The sequence below is a fragment of the Pagrus major genome, chromosome 1 (genome assembly GCF_040436345.1).
Source record: "Pagrus major chromosome 1, Pma_NU_1.0".
NCBI classification, from domain to species: domain Eukaryota; kingdom Metazoa; phylum Chordata; class Actinopteri; order Spariformes; family Sparidae; genus Pagrus; species Pagrus major.
The window spans coordinates 10,971,192-10,989,695 of NC_133215.1; the positions used below are offsets into that span (position 1 = coordinate 10,971,192).

An 18,504-nucleotide genomic window follows, 5' to 3' on the forward strand; every position below is an offset into this window, starting at 1 on the left:
TACAAAGCAGCTGGGTGAAGTCCAGAAGAAGAAGAAGGAGAAGAACGGGGAGGAGGAGGAGGAGGAGGAGGAGAAGCGCGCCTGGAAGAGGATGAAGATGAAAGCCGCGGGAGGCTGTGGTAGTATCCCACCACCGGCGTCTCCGAAACCCGGGCTCTGAGTGGGGGTTGAATTTGGGTTGCGTCGGGGAAAGTTCAGCGACTGTATACAATGGTTATAAATGGGTCTCACCTGAACAGCTCCTCGCCAGACCCCAGCGACAGCGTCCTGAACCGCCCGCCGTGGGTGACCACAACTTTGGGCTGCTTCCTCATCTTCACCATCGTCGTCGACATCCTGGGGAACCTCCTGGTCATCTTCTCCGTGTATCGGAACAAGAAGCTCAGGAACGCAGGTGAGCTCAGAGAGGCGTGCGTGCGTGGAGGGGGAGCGCGTGGCTGAAAGTCAGGCGACGTTTAAAAACAAAAACAAAAACTCAGTTGTGAGATTTTTTTTTGTTGTTGTTAAAGTGGCGACAGTCTCACGGAGGTTGACACAGTTCGTTTATGAATTAACACAATGGCTTTTTATTTCATTTATTTTTAATTTCGAAGCTGTTTTTGATGGAAACATTCATTTTTTGGGGTCATTTTTAACCGGTTGTCCATCTTGACCGACGAGTTGGTTCTCAGAAATCCGAGCCTCACCGAAGCTGTCCTCGCTCCTCATGTCATGGTTGTCCTTTTTATTTATTTTCCCGTGGTGCATCACTTTAAAATCCACCGCAAATACTTAATAACACTTATAAATTCGCAATTAAAATGGACAGTTCAGCTCGACCTCCACTTGCTACAGCCTATACTTTCGTTTCGCTGACGTACACCGAGAGAAACACTATAGCAATTATTGACACAGTCTGAAGCCACGGGGAAAGCCCAGCGCTCATCCCACCGCCGCTCACACTAATGCTTCCCAGGCTCTCTCCACTATTGATGCTCATCCAGCCGGGAGATTTGATTTAATAACGATAATGACAAGAGAATTTTTTCTTTTTTTTTTAATGTATTACCAGGTCGATGATGACACTTGCGTACGTGTGTGTGTGTGTGTGTGTGTGTGTGTGTGTGTGTAGGTGTGTGTGTTTAAACATACACACCACTTCAACGTGAATTTAATTATGATATGGGCTTGAGGATTAAAAAATTGTCCCCGAGTTTGGACAACATTGACACAGCAGTGTTTGTCTTGCTCGGTGAAGGTGGTAAAACGCTCACAATTTAATAGTCAGAGAGGACAGAGGAGGAAAAAACACACACATACAAAAAAAAAAAAAAAACCCAAGAGGCTCCTGTCCTGCTGAGGTACACACACACACTTTAACTGGCAGCTACACGTATCATGGCTGTCATCATTTGGAGGCTGGAGTAGGGTGATTTGCTAAATACACTCCTGACATTACCATTTCACTCAGCGCGGAAATGTTAGGGTCAGAATGGATTTCCATCATGAGGATAGAGAGCCGAGAGCCCCTGCGAGGAATATTAAGCGTTATCTAGGCTGCACAAGGATATGATTGACTCTTGCTGAGATTCCTCCAAGCTCTCGTTGCTTCGCGATGATCACCACGCATGCAACTCTGCAGTAGCTCGAAACATCTGCAGCCAAGAGTTTGTCTGTGAGACTGGGATTTTGTAAGAGCGTTAAAAATCGTGCAACAACACAAGTGTGAGACAAGGGGAGAGATAAATTTAGGAAGGCGCGTCTTTTGAAGTTGTTCCCTTAATTATGGATAATCACATGTAAGGAGGTCAGCAGCAGGAATTTAATCAGGCACGTAGTTAACTTATATTATCTGCCTATGCAACGCTTGAATGTTGCATATGGTTCAAGCATTACCGGCTAGAAATACCATTTATTTATTCAGATCATTGGACAATTCAATTTTCCCGAGCACCCTGAGGAAAAGTCCGACGTTTGAGGATCAAAAAGGAGCTGATGAAAAAATCCCTCAGCTTAATTGGGTTTTTGTAAAACTGTCCGTGAATGACAACGAGTCCCGCGTAGACGGATGACGTGGTCGCTCAAGTTCATGCCTTTCAAGCGTATTTGCTACTTTCCATTCAACTTCTGAAGACGTGCATGCCTAACTTAAGGCCATTACAATCTTCTCGTCAAAAAGCCGCTGGCGAATTTGTGTGCAAATTGTCAGACATATTGATTGACACAAAAACTTTTCCATTCATGCTTTAATCAGTGTTGGAATGTTTTGATGAAGGGTTGGCTGTCACTGTTTGTTTTACAGGCCCTTATCTGTGGGAGTCTGATGCCACAGACGACTGTTTGAAACTACAAATTTGTCTTGAATCAGCCTGAACTTTCAGTAGTGGCTTTTTTTTTGACTGCCACACTTTCTGTCAAAAAAGAACTCAAGTTCCTGTCGTCGAACTGATTGAATCTCCTCCGCGAAAAAAAAACAAGTGGGCTTGAAATTTCTTGGCACGAACTTAACGCTGTTGGAGATTTCGCAGCAGTCCATCAACAAGGGGATGAATTAAATAATGAGTAATGAAATATACTCAGTGGAGAACCTGGCAGGCACTGTGGCCACATATTGCAGGCAGCAGCAGCAGCACTGCTGTCTCTGCATGGCCAAACCCTCCGTCAGTGCACGAAATGGCCAGTGAGTGAGTGAGCATGAAGCCAACAACACATGGTGAGCGGTTTGAGCTGCGTGGCTGGATACAGAGTCAGTGCTGTGAGCTCAGCTCAATGCCAATAAATCATCTTAAATGTACCTGTTCTGTTGTAGATAAGGATTTTTTCAAATCATGCTGAAGCAAAAACAAAAGGTGCCAGGAAAGAATTGTCACAACTGACTATTTCCTCGCTAGCTGTTATTGCAGGACATTAGCTCATGGGATATAACGTGAAATGGGCTTATGTTTTTTGACAAAAGAAGAAAACAGCAAACCTGGTAGCCCTGTGTGAATGCATGCTCACACAATCCCTCTTCACCCTGATTGTGTCCATTTCTTTTTCCATACGACACTCACAGCTCCTCCGTTATGCGTAAACCAGATCCATTTATATCTTGTATGTCAAAAAAGACAATATGCTGATTTGACATGCCGTGACAAAAAGGGGTTTACATTTTGAATTTTTAAGCACGGTGGCAGATGGAAAGTCTGAGCAGTCCTTGTTGGCCGGCAACAATGGCATCATGCTCTTTTCCACTGGTGTGTTGTCAGCTTGAGTTAGTGAATGAGAACATCAGTAGTCTGTAGAAAATCAGAAAAGTCTTCTAGTTTCACACCATCTGTTTTTTTTTTTTTTGTTTTGTTTTTGTGCTGCAGAAAACTCGACATTCAACAGCGCAGGAGGTTTAAACAGCGACTCACCCACTGTACCATTCACAGTCTAGAGTGACACGCTGATGCCTTGGTGCGCTGAGTTCTGCTGCTGCAAAATAAACCACAGAGTGCCACATCGGAGCGCGGCTGTCTGTTTTTGACTGTGACACACAGAGTTTATCCTTTTCCAGCCTTGCGTGACTTGGCCATGTGCCGGCAGAGTGTTATTTTCCGATCGTTCATTACACCTCAAGTATCCGTTACAGTATTATTGCTCTCTTTGTAATGAATATTTTGAGGCATTAATGCAGAATTAAGTGGTATTTGCATGTGTCTCCAATTAAAAATGAACGTTTTGGGTTTTCTAAATATCCATTGGCTTTGTTTGGAGATACTAAACGGAAATTGGCTCAGCAGTGCGGAGCTTAATAAAGAGCTGACTGTGAAAAGAAAACAAATCCTCTTCTGTAGATGTCGTACAGTAGCTGTTGATTTCGAAGCATCCTGTTGTACTTTCATCATGAGGGGAAGCTGTTTGAAAGACTTGTTTTGTGAGAAACTGTAATCCTTTTGACTAGGGTTTATCGGCGCCGCACATATCAGTATCAAGAGTGCACGAGCGTGATTAAACTGGGGAACAGGGAGTTTCTAAGGTTAAAGAAGGGTTACGCCAGAACAGAGCTTAGGAAGAGAATGTACTCAAGTCTCTTAAAAATAAATACTCTTATTCATTATAATGTGTCACTTCCGTCTGATGTACCTGGCCGTGTGAATCCATTCTCTAAAGCTTTGAGTGTCTCCATTCATGCTGTGCTCAGGAACCATCTGCCTCACAGCACGCTGAGTGCCTGTGTTTACCGCTTATTCTGTCTGAAACTGTGTGTTCAAAAAAACCTCTTATTGTAAAGTCTAGATGAAGAAGTTCAGCAGCACGGAGAGGACACGTGTCTTGAGGAAGGTGGCGGGGGCTGTCCGGCGACGCTGCATAATGCATCCTCTGACAGCGGTATCAATTTCGGGTGGCTGTATCATGTGTTCCCACCTCTGATGACATGGCTGCCTCTTTGTGAACCCTGCTGTGCCCCCTTTGGCTCATACCGCTACAGTTTCACCCACAGCGTCTGAGGGACGGGAGTGTTGAGCACATTCCAACGGTGTCAAAGAAGTTCAGCTGTTTCCTGTGAGCTTCATTAATTTGCCATTACAGGTTCCTTGCCGCATCATGATCAAAGCCTTCGTAGTAGTTGTGTCGAACTATATGATATGATTATATTTTACTTGCCTTCCTCCATTCAAACATGTGTTTTGCTTATTGTTACTACACTTGGATGTTTGAGCTCCATTGTGCGAAGTAATGTAGGTGCAGAGTTGAGCCCCACGAAGGCTGTTTTTACACTATCGTGTAGGAGGAACATTTCTCTGTGCTTGAGTCTTTAGTTTTTTACCGGGAAAATCTGTTGGAGTCTGACGTTTTTGAATCTCGCTGGTCGTAATGTCTGCCTCAAGTAAATTTTCCTTTTAAGCACAATTTGACATGTATCCAAGGTGGAGTAAGCAATTCTGGAGTGAGTTGAGTCTCATTCTCTATTAGGTTGGTGATGCACAACATCAGTGGTCTCCATGTATTGTTTTCAAGTTCAATAAACACAGATGATATTTGACCGGAAATTCTCCAATTTATCCAGAACATATAAATCTTCCAGGACCACATGGACCTGCACCAACGGAAATCCTGGCTTAAGCTGTAATCCTTGAGATTTCAGTCCTGGTTGATTCGGTGTCAGTTGAAGGCTTTAATCTGAAGTGGCGGCAGTCGGATGTTGTGTTTACATTAGCGGTAACTTATATTACAGCTGTGACGCGCTGACAAGTGCAAAGAGAGCGAACTATAAAAAATGGATGCTGAAGGTCAATAAAACCAGATCAGAAACAGTAACGATTATGTTAACGCATCATTTCCTGTGAATCCCTCACCCAGTCGGAAATGGCGGACTCCGCCACCAACAATTAAAACTAACACATTAAAGTGGAAATCACTGACTGTTAATTCATTAAATGGCTATTTCTACACCTATAACATCAAACACTGATTTTGATTTCATGAAAATCACAAGGATTACTTTAAATCTAACTTTAAATCGGATTTAAAGTCAAAACTTGAGACCTTCAGTGTGCAAACAAAGTATTTTTTCAATGAAAAATATGTGAATACTCTTAGATTCTCTCTTGATTTTTCAATGAGAGAGAAGGAATAAACGTAATTTTGAAAAAAGACATTGCTATATTTATATATTTTTGTGGGAAAACTATTCAAGACTTAAATTTCAAAGCGGGCTATCTTTATACACAAACAGGGAGGGGTTCTTTAAAGTTCCTCCTTTGTCTGTGCCGCACATTCAGCTTTTCCATAAAGTTTAGCAGTGTTTTGCAGGAGTTCAAGTGGGCCTCAGAGCTTTAGTTTTGACAGGGGCCCTCAATAACGGAAAAGGCCAAAGGTTAGAAAGTACGCCTGTATGCTGAAGTTGACATAAGAGGTGCTGTACTGTATCTACTGTATGTTTTTAGCCAAGACATTATCAGATTATGCTCCTAATAAAATAAACACAATGTCTGAGCAGTCGCATATTTTGTGCTTTTCATCATGACTGAAGTATTGGTTTCGGATATGATACCATCCACGGTGTTTATCCTAGAGTTCATTGTGATTTGGAGGAAAACACAAGGTAACGCAAACCTTAATGCAATAAGACAACTTTATTTAATCAAAGCCCGTATCTTTGCTGACGGCATCCTACCATTCCTACTGTTCGCCAAAAGATATGCGAGGGCGTGGAAGTCATAGCTGCTCACTGCATGTGTCAGTTTCTGTGGTGATTGCTGTGATAAGCATCGCAGCGGCACAGTATGGTGGAGCGGCTTAACAGTATCAGAACTGAGAGAAAAGGGCTCAGTGGGTGAAAAACACCGACTAATTGGGGACCCACAACAGCCAGCAGGTCACGACTTTGCAATTAATTTATAGTTTGCCCAAGCTGAATAAATGAACATTGAGTGGGAGAGGATAAGGATCTCCTTATTTTACTCATGAGGCACTTAACTCCCAGCTATAGATTAGTTAATGCCCCTGCTGTCAGCCAGGACACGAAAAAACAGAGCACATGCTAACGTCCCCCAAGGCTGCTTTGCACCTGATAACTTGCAGTCAGCATTAACTGTTTCTCTCGGTGCTCCTCTGTGTCCTGAAACATGTAAAAGACTTTTTACGTTTTCATTAATTACACCCGACTTGCATATCTTTTGCGCACTGATTTCCTGTCAGAGGGCTTTTTTGGCTCTCACAAGGATTAAAACACAAACATTAGATCACTCACAGATCTAATTAGGCAGGAGATATATGCACGGCTGTGGTTCCGCTGCTGGGACTGTGTGCATGATGTTATCATTGTTTGTGTTGCCAACCTTGTCCAGCTTGTTTGCTGCCGCCTCTTACTCCTGGACGCATCAAGGGAGAGAGAGAGGGGGGCGAGATAGAAAGGTTTACAATAGTGCATGATAGTGGAGATAAAGAGCAGCAGATTGGTGCGAGCCTGTCATACAAGGCAGACGCACAGTGGGAGAGAGCGAGGAGGCTTATATTTTTATTTTCAATGACTCGCCATTTCACACGTATTAGTTTGTTGCTTCCGCCGTGGGCGACCGGGGTTCATGTTTTTGTAATATTAATAGCAAGAATCATGGGAAAATTCCACTACAAAAAAAAACAAAAAGAAAAAAAACGTCTGTGTTTTCGCTATTTGACCGCAGTATTTCAGTGTTGGCAGGTGCCACTGTGTCCTGCTGGGCCAAGGCCTGGTTCCAGGGTCATCTGAGAAAGAAAAATTGACCCAGCAAGTGCCCATTTGACTTTGTCTACTCTTTACAAGGTGCCTCGGCTTCTAGGTAATTTTTCTAATATTTGCAGGATTATCTGTACACATAAAGCCTGCCTGCAGTAATCCACTCTGTATATATGATTTGCATCTGCCGTACGATAAGAATGTAGGCTGTGTTATTCCAGATTTCTCCTTGGAGAAAACACCTTTCTGTTTCTTTCTTTTTCTGGTTTACATTCTCCGTTGCGTTCCCCTCGCCAAGTTTTGCACCTCATCTCAGTCTCAGTCTCCAACCTTCTTTGTACTTCTCCTCCTCCCCAGCTTACTCAGCCTCACACACTCAAATTTCTTTTTTTTTGTTGTGTATTTTCACTTAAATTTGACCTTCCAGGCTTCATATTCCATGACACCCTGTCTGTTTGCATCACTCTGATCCAACACCCCCACCGCTCTCTAAGGATGTTATGTTGTCAGACCGCATACCTGTAGAGGAATTCTGCCAATAGCGCTTTGCGTCAAGCCAGTCAAGCAATAAGACGGTTATCACACAAACTCTGCGGATTCCAGATTATATAATGGCCAAGTGGGCAAAATGAATTAAGCTTGTTATTTTGATAAGTGTTAAACAATGACCAGCCTGACATGGTCGACTTTAACAAGAACAGGCGCCTGGCATCTGGTCTTGTCCGTCGCCACCCCACTGCGCATGTTTCCTCCCTCTTGTTCTCATTCTGTCTCTGTCCGTCTCTCTGTCTTACAGAGGAGAGTGGGTTTTCACTTCAAAAGAAAGACATAATGAGTCTATAAATACTTATACATACAAGAGAGCATTTTTGCAGCCATTTAAGATTCCACCCCCCCACTCCAGCTTCCCTTTTCCATGCTTCCCTGTGCTATTTTTAATCATTTACAATATTATACAGTGAAAACTTCTTTCTGCTTGATAGGAGCTTGGGATGACGCACATGGGAAGCTTAAGGCAGTGAGATCAAGTAAAACCTAATGCTCATCCGAGGGGAACTGTGCATAACACATGCATACTGTAGAGTGCTTACTGTAGAGCAGCAACTATTTGATTACACACACACAGGAGAGGCGGCGGGAGCTCAGAGGTTAGAGATGCTGGCTGGTGATGAGAGCGGTGCCAGTTTGAATCCCAGTTGAGAGAATCAGATCAGGGAAGCGAGGAACGCTCTCCTCTGCGTTCAAGGTGCCCTTGAATGAAGCACTTAGTCCACCATTGCTAACACAGTGGCCAACAGTGGAAGACTGTGGTCGGACTCAGCAGCTTCCAGCTGCGAATGCGTCAGATTGTATGATGTTAAAAAACTGTGCTGGGTCAGTCAGTCCTCCTCCTTAAATCTTCCCCCTTATCTCTGTCCACTTATGTTATTTAATCATTAATGGGTCTAAAAACAGGGCACGGCTCACACAGCGCACTAACAAGCAAACAGCTCAATCAGAAAGCCTCGTCACTCTCTCTGGGAGCCGACGGGGAGATTCAGTTGAATGGCACGTTATGATGATTATTATGGCAGACACATGAATGCCATTTGATGTAACCCTATGAACCCTGCCCCCGATCAGCTTTGGCAGACCGGTGCATCCGGGCTCAGACACAACACTTCCTACATGCTCCAGATGACAGTTTTAGTAACTACAAAGCAAAGACGTGAGGGCAAAGCATTCTAATAATAATCACGAGGTTGTAGAAATGCACGTTGTCTTCCTAAATTTAGTAACAAAGTTCAAACAAAGCCAAGTCAAAAATAGGAAAACAACAGGTCTTTTGTTTGATAGTAACTCCTAAATTTGGAACTGAGGTGTCAGAATTTGGAGAACATAAGAGGACGTGGAAAGAACAGAACAGCGTCTGACCACTTGAATCTGTATTTCCTGAGACATTCATGGAGACACGTATTTGTTCCTTCAGTCTGCACAAGGCAAGATTCATCCAGAATTTTCCTCTGAAAAAGTTTTCTGTTGGATTCACTGTGGAACGCACTGAAACGAAGTATCAAAGCTTATCACAAAGGGACTCTGTAATCAGTCCACAAAAAGCACAGTACGCACGATGTTACTCATTTTAAAGTCAGAAGACGATTAAGCAGTCTTAAGTAAAATCTTTGCAATTTGCGAGAAAAACTCCATAAAACTATTAAATCACAGAAGAATGTCTTTTCATTTTAATTTTCTTGATTGTATTCCCAGTTTTTAATTGCTTGAGCCTGCCTTTTGAAATGAGGTAAACTGAATAGAGTACAGCCCAAAAACTGATAATAAACATTGATTTTTGTTTGTTTTTTATGATGACCTTGTAAATTAGGTTATTAAAGCTGCTCTAATAGATATTTTTATATCACTAATGGATTAAATGACTGTGTGAATGTGAAAGGGGTCACCAGCAGTGGCAAACCCACAGGGAATTACCTTAGACTCTGCAGTTCCCTTTAGCTCAAAGCAGCTTTATAAAGACATTGAACTTATTGTTTTGGCTTTTACGGCCTGCAACTTTACCGTCTTGGTTCACTCTCACTGCTCTCATCAATGTTTCCAGCAGCTATTTCCAATGAAAAGGAGCTGATAAACCCGCTGTATGCTATCGGCCCAGCACCAAACAACAGACGAACAAAGTTAGCGACTACCTGGCAAACATAGTGGAGCATCTAGCTGTTAAAGAGATAGGAAAGGAGTAAATATTGGACTTACATTCATGTGGGGTGGACACAAATGAATACTAATGCTATTTCGTGTTATCTGGATGTTTATACAAGCAATCGTGTGCGTGTATCAGCTTGTTAAACGTAAGGATTTACTGTTTTTCTTTGTCAATTACTGCACTTGGAAGTAAAAATAACCAAGTAGCGACATTTATGTTCTGCCGTTAGTGGTTACATCTACACTGAGAGAGATATAAATATGAGGATGAGCTAAAATTGGTCAACAATATGCCGGTGTATATATATATATACACTAGTCAGGCTCTAAAGAGATGCTTAGAAGTGCATGTGTCAGTGCTCTCACTCTACATATTCAATACTTACGGTTGTGTAATGATTTGTTGTTATCCAACAGCCAATCCTATCATTAACTGCTGGTTTGAGAAAACAGTCACTCAGCCATTTAATTCCGTCTAATCACTGATGAATATTTCCATTATTAGATCTCGATTATGCAGCCAGAGTCCAATTTAGTTTCTCTTTGTCTCTGTTTTGCATCGCTAAAGATCACTTAACTCAATATCCACTTTATATAACTGATTCCATTGTAAAGACTTGTGTTGTTGAGGGCTCTTGTTGTGGACACATAAGTGTCAGTGACTCCTGCACTTGGTTTTACCCGCAGAGTGAAGAGAGAACAGTGATTTTTTTTAAATACCTTTTCAACAGCCGTTTTCTGCTAATACAAGTAACAGTTGGCAGTGCAGAGGTGCGCTCTAATTCTCAAGAGGCAGATTATGACACATTCTTCGTGTCCTGTCATGTTTGTAAAGTAATTAGTTGAGTCCTACGAGTCGCTCTAATGAGCAGGAGCTTAGTGTGTGAGATTTCCTTATCACAGTATGCTTTTGTTTAATGACCCATAAACATGCTCCCTGCGATTATTGTCTAAATGAGTGTATTTTGTCACACTTTCAGACACATTCACTTGGGTTCACTTCAGCGTTCCTTGGGCGCCGTCCAAAAGTAATAGGAAATTATGCAGTAGGAAGTTAGATGCTCATGCTGTTCACTGCTCGGTGAACTAGTCTACGCCTCAGTTTCCCTGAGAATATGAGGATAAACTCTAGTGGCATGTAGTATTATGAAAAAAATAATCTGATACATTTCATGGAAAATATTGCACTGTGATAAAAATTGTAGATGCGAGTAGATATGTATGATATCATTGCTGCTTGGGGACATTTATTAAAACACTCTTTGCTGACTCCGCTGCCACGCTCGACCTAATATCTTCTAAAATCCAATTTTAACTAGAAGCGTTATGTGTGATTCAACGCCAGATTAGACATTTTTGTTTTGCAGTGGTTGCTGTTCACTGACTTAAGTAGAAGTAGATATGGCAAGTTGAAGAGGTTCACATCAGAATAGTCAGTGACAACAAATGGCAGTTAAAATGACAAATAATGGTGTAACACAGATTTGTCCTGGCTGTTTATATGAACGGGAGAATAAGAGATGACATTCACTGTCCTGAATGTTTATTTCACTTATGGAGATGCACCTGTTCTCCACCAATAATACACTGTAGACACAGCAGCACAGGATCACCCTCTGTATGTGCTCTAAGCTCTAATGAGAGGATGGTGGTTTCTTTTGTTGATAGTGGTGCACGATGAAAGCATGTTTGAGGATGAGGTCATTAGGTATGGCACTCAAGTATTTCCATTTCCATTTAGAGCTGGTCTCAAATTGTCTGATGCCTGAGAATTGTTTAGCTCTAAAGCCATCAGCTCCTCTGTCGGGGCCTGTGCATCTCCCAAAATGACTTAAAGTTGTATTAAGGGATATTTGGTCATTATTGGGGCACTCCACAGACAAAACAACAGAAAGAGAACACAGGAAACAGTGCCTGTAATCATCACGCTGACAGATAACTGCCCACTAATTGAAGTCTTGTTTCTGGCCTTCTGATGAATCAAAACTCAATATCCACTTATCTTTTAGTCCTGTTTGATCGTCCAACTCGACCAAGTCTTTATTTTGCTATACGATTTAAGTAAAAACCTGATAATCAAAAACGATGAGAAAAACGTGGCTAAAACATAATTAAAGTTGTGTTGATTCCCAGTGGGGTTGGCAGTACTAGCAACCTTCTTAACGGTGAATTGGGAGGAAAATGTAATGTAACATTAACATTGAGTAGTGGTAGTGTTCATCTTTTTCCTTTTACATCCATACCTACTTGAGTTGGCTGCAATTGTGTAATTCATTGCAGCTTGTTTTTATTTGTCATGGATGTACTGGGCAACATTTGCACCTAACATACTTTTTGTTTATAAAAACAAAGGTACCATGTACAGGAGGTGGACAGACGGCACTAAGAGCTGCTCACATGTAGGGCTTCAGCTAACGATTATTTATATTTTTATAATAATAAGAAGAATGAGAATAGATTAATTGTTTGGCAAAAAATAAACCTTCCAAAATGATGAAAAAAAAACGGGTCACAATTCTGCAGAGCACACTTTGGCATATTCAGTTTCTTGTTTTGTCCCACCAACAGCCCCAAAATCCAGAGATATCTAATTTACAATGATGTAAAACTAAGAAAAGAATCAAAGCATCCTATTTGAGACATTCGAACAAGCGAATGTTTGGCATTTTTGCATTAAAAACGACTGAGTTTCAGCTCAGATATACAAAAAAATGAGCTAATTAAGTACGTTGAGAAACCTTAAGAATTTATAGATGTGAATGAGTAAATACTTTCTTAACTCAATCAGATAGATGCTCCCAAGCAGCTTTATAAAGCAAGTGAGTCTGAACTGGCAGCCATACCGTGAGATAATCATATTATGACTGGAATAGTGAGAGGAGTGAGAGGAGTCTGAGTTTGTTAAGTTGGTGTTTTCACAACAACATCAAATCATCCTTAGTTTTGGGGTCATGGTCATGTTAAAAAAATCCCCTGGACTAGATTTGATGTAACCAAAGTGGAGACTTCAGTTACATCAAATGGTTACATCAGAACAGATTTTGGCCCAGAGTGTTCTGTTAGGATGGGGAAGTTACATGAACTGGTGTGGAGCGACGCATAGTTGGCGATATGCCCTCGGGGAGAGGGTGATGATGTTGCCAGAGGATGCGAACATCTTCCCTGCTGAAGGTGAAAAATGTTTGGAGCTGTGTGTCAAAGTTATTGTGAAAGCAGAATATAAGAATCCCTCGTCCTGTTCCTTTGTAATTCAATTAGGTTTCAGAAAAGGGTGCAGCACATGCTGTCAGGCATAGGCTTAAATACAGTATGATCAGATCCAACATGAGTAATTGATCATTCATTCATCATCTGTGTCCATTAATTCCACATGAGCTAAATCATCCTGTCAAGAGGCCAAATTACTGCCCTTCGCTGTAATTTTAGGCTAGTTTAGTGTGTGTGTGTGTACGTGCATTTGTGCGCGCGCGTGTGTGTGTGTGAGCGCGTGTGCCTGTCCCTGTTAGGACCTATTTGAGATTCAGACTAAGGACATTTTTGCAAAATGAGGTCATTTTGACCGAGCCTCACTTCTTCACATCTGCGGTTAGACTAATACAATAAGAATAAGAAGTGGATTTAGGTGAACTTCAGGTGAAGGGTTGAGGCGGGACACGTAGAGCTGAGGGTTAAGGGAAGGATAAGGGGCTTAAGAATGAACTCTGGCAGGGCACTTTATACATGTGTCTACACTCTCAGATGTAAATGTATGCGCTTTCTTTCAATGTACTTACTCAACTGCAATTATATTTATTTCTCTTGAAGAAGGCATGTCCCACATACCCTGTCTTATTGTTATCTTACAGAACTAGTGCTGTTCACTAACAGTTCATTTCCCCCAGTTGCATTTCTTTTGGCTGTTGACTCAGTCAATAGTCACTCTGACTGACAGAAAACACCCAGCATGCAGCCCTGAAATTGCAGCCGCCCACCTCCAAGATGTCCTGATTAGCCACTTCAAATCTGCGATGTGGGAAATTAGCAAAGGTCAACCTTTCAATGAAGGAGGGTTAAGGTCAGACTCATATTAAGGATACTATATGCCTAAAATGTCATAATGTGTGTGTGTGTCTGCATGGTAAAATGTGTTCCTGGAGACACCGTTTGAAGCAGCTTTGAGTTTGAAGCAGGTGTTCATATATCTGTCTGTGGACACATTTCTGTCAGTGTGATTTCATCACAACTGTACAATATGCAGTCTCAAAACTTCTCAGGTGTGCAGTTGAGATTACAATGAAGGTCAAATCTGAAGATGGGCACAGTCGGACCCATACTGATAACCAATGTGTGATCCGATTGCAAGATGGACTCAGTTTTATAATCAAAATATAGTATATTATTAGTTATAAGTTAGTAATGCTTGCATGTTGCTGAAACTGGTTTGCTTATTTCCTAGATTCCTTTAGCTTGAGCAAACAACAACAAACACAAAGAAAAAACTCATAAGTGTGACGGTTCATTTGCTCCATTCGTGAGAAACAAATAATCTAATAGAAATATTATATGAGGAGTGGTGTATCCTGATTGCATTTGAAGTGTATGGGTCCTTATTTTTCCCACCAGCTTGTTGATGTCATTGTTGCAGAGTATTATGTGTATTTGTCAGTCGTCACAGACTGGTAGAGAGACGGTTTCTATGTCATGCGTGGGCGGGTGATTGATGTCTGTCTCCCAGCTGCTTCACTGTGTGTTTACACATGATGCTTATTTTTCTGTGAGTTTATTGTCGGCCCATGAAGCTTCTTTCCGCAAGCAGATACAATTTCTATGTGCATATCATTATGTAACTGAACACACACACGCACTATGTTTAAGTGAACTTCTGATCCTGTCATCATAATTAAGATGGGAATGGCTCCACAGGATGCGACGTGCGGTCTGAGCGACGTATAAATGTAGAAAGTACTTGTGATGCGAAGAAAAGATAGTGGGTTTTTAATATGGGGATTAGTGAGAATATGACATTCTGGCTGCTCTGTATATGACTTTGAAGCAGAGCTGTTACAGGCAGTAAATAGGAAATTAGAGACTGTGTCCAAAGCTTATGCTCAGAGTGACATTCAGAAAAAAATGGCAAGATAAGCCCTTAACCACAGCAATAAAATACGGCTCATCTGTTCAAAGCCCTCAAATTTATGGTATGTAAGTCTGAAAACACAGTAAAAAGATGACATTCGAAAAATGCAGAAAGAATCCCAACCATGGGATAAGGAGATTACATTGAGCTCTTTCAGGTCAATTGGGGCCAGATAGGATGATGGAAATAACTGCTGCACAAACTAATCATATATAATAAAGCTCAACAGATGCTAAAGCTCTAGTCTGACCTCAATTTTCCATGGGAACAGAAACAATATAGCAAAATATACAAAGGAGTGTTGGCTTTGGGAAATCACAAAACTCATTACATTACAGAGCCATCACACACAACCGTCATACAATCCTGTCTCTCGTCAGCGTACTCTATTTACATTTACATGCTAAGAAAACCTCAGTGAACAAATGGGAATTCACAGAGTTACAAGGGCAAGACCAAAAGATGGAGAACTTGTTAAAGAAAAAGGACAACTCTTCTATAAATATTTTGATATCGAGCAAACTAAAAGTATCTACAGACTATGCAGGGCAACGGGTGCGGTGACCTCTTTAAGCTCCTCGAAAACGAAACATGTCAGTGAGCACGTGGAATGTTTGGTATGAACCCTGGCTCTCACACAAATAGCTCTAGTCCTTACAGTAAAGGCAGATGTCACCGCCTTTGTTTACCTTTTGTCCACTGGGGAAGAAGCTGTAAGCACTGACGTATTATCGACCTGTAAGCTTGTTGTGGTGGACGTGTTAGCAAACATGTTATTTCTGTTAGTTAAAGCAAGATTAATATTCATTCATTGTGGTCTGTTTCGGTCTCCAACAACTCCTGAAGAAATGTCCAGCTCCTTAGCTGGTAAATGTTGTACTATTGGGCCAAATTTAGTTAGTCACTAACTGTGGCCCAATCCCAACACACCCTTTGCCCCCAGCACTTAGGCCTGTGCAGACTGACAAGGGTAGGAGCACAGGTTGCTAATGATAGCATTTAAGCACTGCTAGTGGCCGGTTTATGAAGTAGTGCTCTTTTTTTATTTGATGACTTGATAGATAGCGTGGAGTTGTAAAGGAACTGCGAGTGTCCGTGCTTTTTCTTTCTGCATCAGATAAATGGCAAACAGCATTGTGGTAATCCCAGGTAACCAGGTTGCCACGGTAACCCAAGAGCAATCAGCACAGCTGAAGATGGCATTTTGGAAAATGTCCCTTTGCATCTGTTAACATAAACACCAATCACCACAGCTGATAAGGGTGTTGAAGGCTTGTCCCATTTCACAGGGGAAGATTCCAGCCACTAGCCTCTGCAACTCCATCTTGAGGAGCAAGTTGGCACTCGAAAACAAGGGGTAGGGGAAAAAAATTGGGATTGAAGCTTTTTTTCTGCTGGTTGGTGCTCGGTAGACGGCCTACAGAGGGTTTGTCAGAGCATCTCTGCTGGGAACATCTGCTGGAAGTGGGGTTGATGAAAATAGTGAGAGTGGACCAAAACAAAAAAGTTAATGGCTCTAGAAACCTAAACAATACGTTGGGAGCACTCTGTAGAGCTGAGGGAAACTGTTGGTATGGATGATATATCTCTGTGGGTTTGTTATTATGAGCAACATTTTAAGTAAATATTGATGAGGCACAAAAAGCCAAAACGAGAGGTCATCAAACTCATCCACTTATGTATGTAAAACATAGAGACATGGTGGCCATCCAAGCTGTGGCAGCAGATGGCTTTAAGGTACTGGTAAAAACACTGGAATCAGGGTATTTTAATACCAAGCTGCAAATATTTCCCCCAAAACAAGACCCTGAAATTGTACAGCAGCTGTCACGAGAAAGTGGAGCAAAGAGCACACACACAACCACAAACACACACACAGTTGTGTTTCCATCACTTCAGAGGAAATTACATTGACTTGCCTTCCAAAACCCCTAACCTAACCCAAGTCGTCACCCTAAAATGTAATGATTTACTTTATGGTGACTTGCATTTCCCCCTCCCTAAAAGGAAGGCAAGTCTCCACAATATGACTGTAAACAGATTTATTTCCTCACAACATGAAGAATGCATCCACACTCACACAGATACACACTCGGCATCAGCTGTGCAGTGTGATAAGCTCTGAACTTCCAGCATGTACGAGACGGCCTTCACACCCTCTGTAATATATATTAATAGTTAACTAAAAATAACTTAAACTCCAGGCATCGGTATTTACCATCACAGAATCTTGTGCTGTCACATTTGATTTAAATTATCAGGGGAAAAAATTGCAAATGGTGACGTTAAAAGTACTCTAATATACAAATGATATGGTGATGGAACTTTCTGCTCATGCGTGCGTCCCAGCCCGCTCTGCAGCAACCCTGCATCAGTGTTTTCCCAATGTGGCCAAGTTCACTGTCAGTTCAGGAAGTAATGTGAGGTTCAGACAGCGCAGCGAAACAATAAGGGTGCGGAGGTCGGGTAGGTTGATGGGTGTTCATACGCTGTACAAATATTTGGCCTTTGATGTCATTGCAGGTTCCCTTCCCGTCTCTTACCACTAATTAATTTAATCCTGACCAACATTTGTTCCAAATTCAGGAAGCAATTCAGGGTAGACACCCCTGCTCTTTAATGTTTCATGTTCATTTTTATTTCAAATTAAGCAAAAATGCTTTCTTTCATTTTGTTTTCAGTGATTGCCTTCAAAGTGAAAGCAGTTAGAGAGGAATGGTTGTGTCGTTAATGTGAAGACTCGCAAGAGGGAGGACATTTATATTCAGAAGCTGGCTTCGGGTAAACAGACAGCGAGTGGTTTATATTAATTTGGCAGCTACTAAAAGTTCATGTAACATTCCTGTGAGCACTATAGCGACGCGTGAGACATGTTCAGTATTTGAATTAAGATGAGTTAAAAAAAGATTTCAAATCTACAGTACAGTACATATCTAATGTCTGTGTGATTTCAAAATTGCAATGCTCACAGAAACATTGTGGGTTTTGCTGTGGCTTAGCTCTGATTTTTTTTATTGTACAATAACCTCAGTAACCTTGAAGCACGATGAGTGTGCTCATTTCATAATGAGTGGCAGTAACTCCTCATTAAATGCTTGCTTTCCAGGGACCTAAATGACATAAATGGGATCAATCCAATCTTCTGACAGGATCAAGCTGCTTGGTAATTGCAAATGGGAATCCAAGCCACCCTGTAATTGGTTGCTGCTAGTTTGTGTGTGTGTGTGTGACCTGGTGAAATGTGAGCGCCCGAAATAGGCTGCATCCCAATGTTGACAGTGGCACTTGTCTTTTGGCAAAAAAATTAAATAAATCAGTACTAATTTGGTCATTAAGAAAATTACTTAAGATTCAGATTTGTGTCACTGCTGGTTTATCATAGTGCGATGGATACATTTATACCAATTGTTGATTAAAGTCGCTGTAAAACACTGTAAAAGCCCACTCGTGCGGCGACATAGCCCTGAGAGCACAAGGCACAGTAACTCCAGACACGTTAAATAAGCCATGACACGTTAACTAAAAGCAC

At 41.6% G+C, this 18,504-nt stretch overlaps 1 protein-coding gene across 1 annotated transcript in view; it reads left to right on the forward strand.

Moving 5' to 3' along the window:
* The first annotated feature begins 210 nt into the window (after nt 1-210).
* The window catches only part of mtnr1aa (melatonin receptor 1A a), a 33,005-nt gene continuing 14,711 nt past the window's right edge, over nt 211-18,504 (forward strand). The window contains exon 1 of the mRNA XM_073466587.1: nt 211-394. Within this exon, the coding sequence (XP_073322688.1) occupies nt 211-394 (184 nt within the window). The remainder of the gene's footprint in view (nt 395-18,504) is intronic.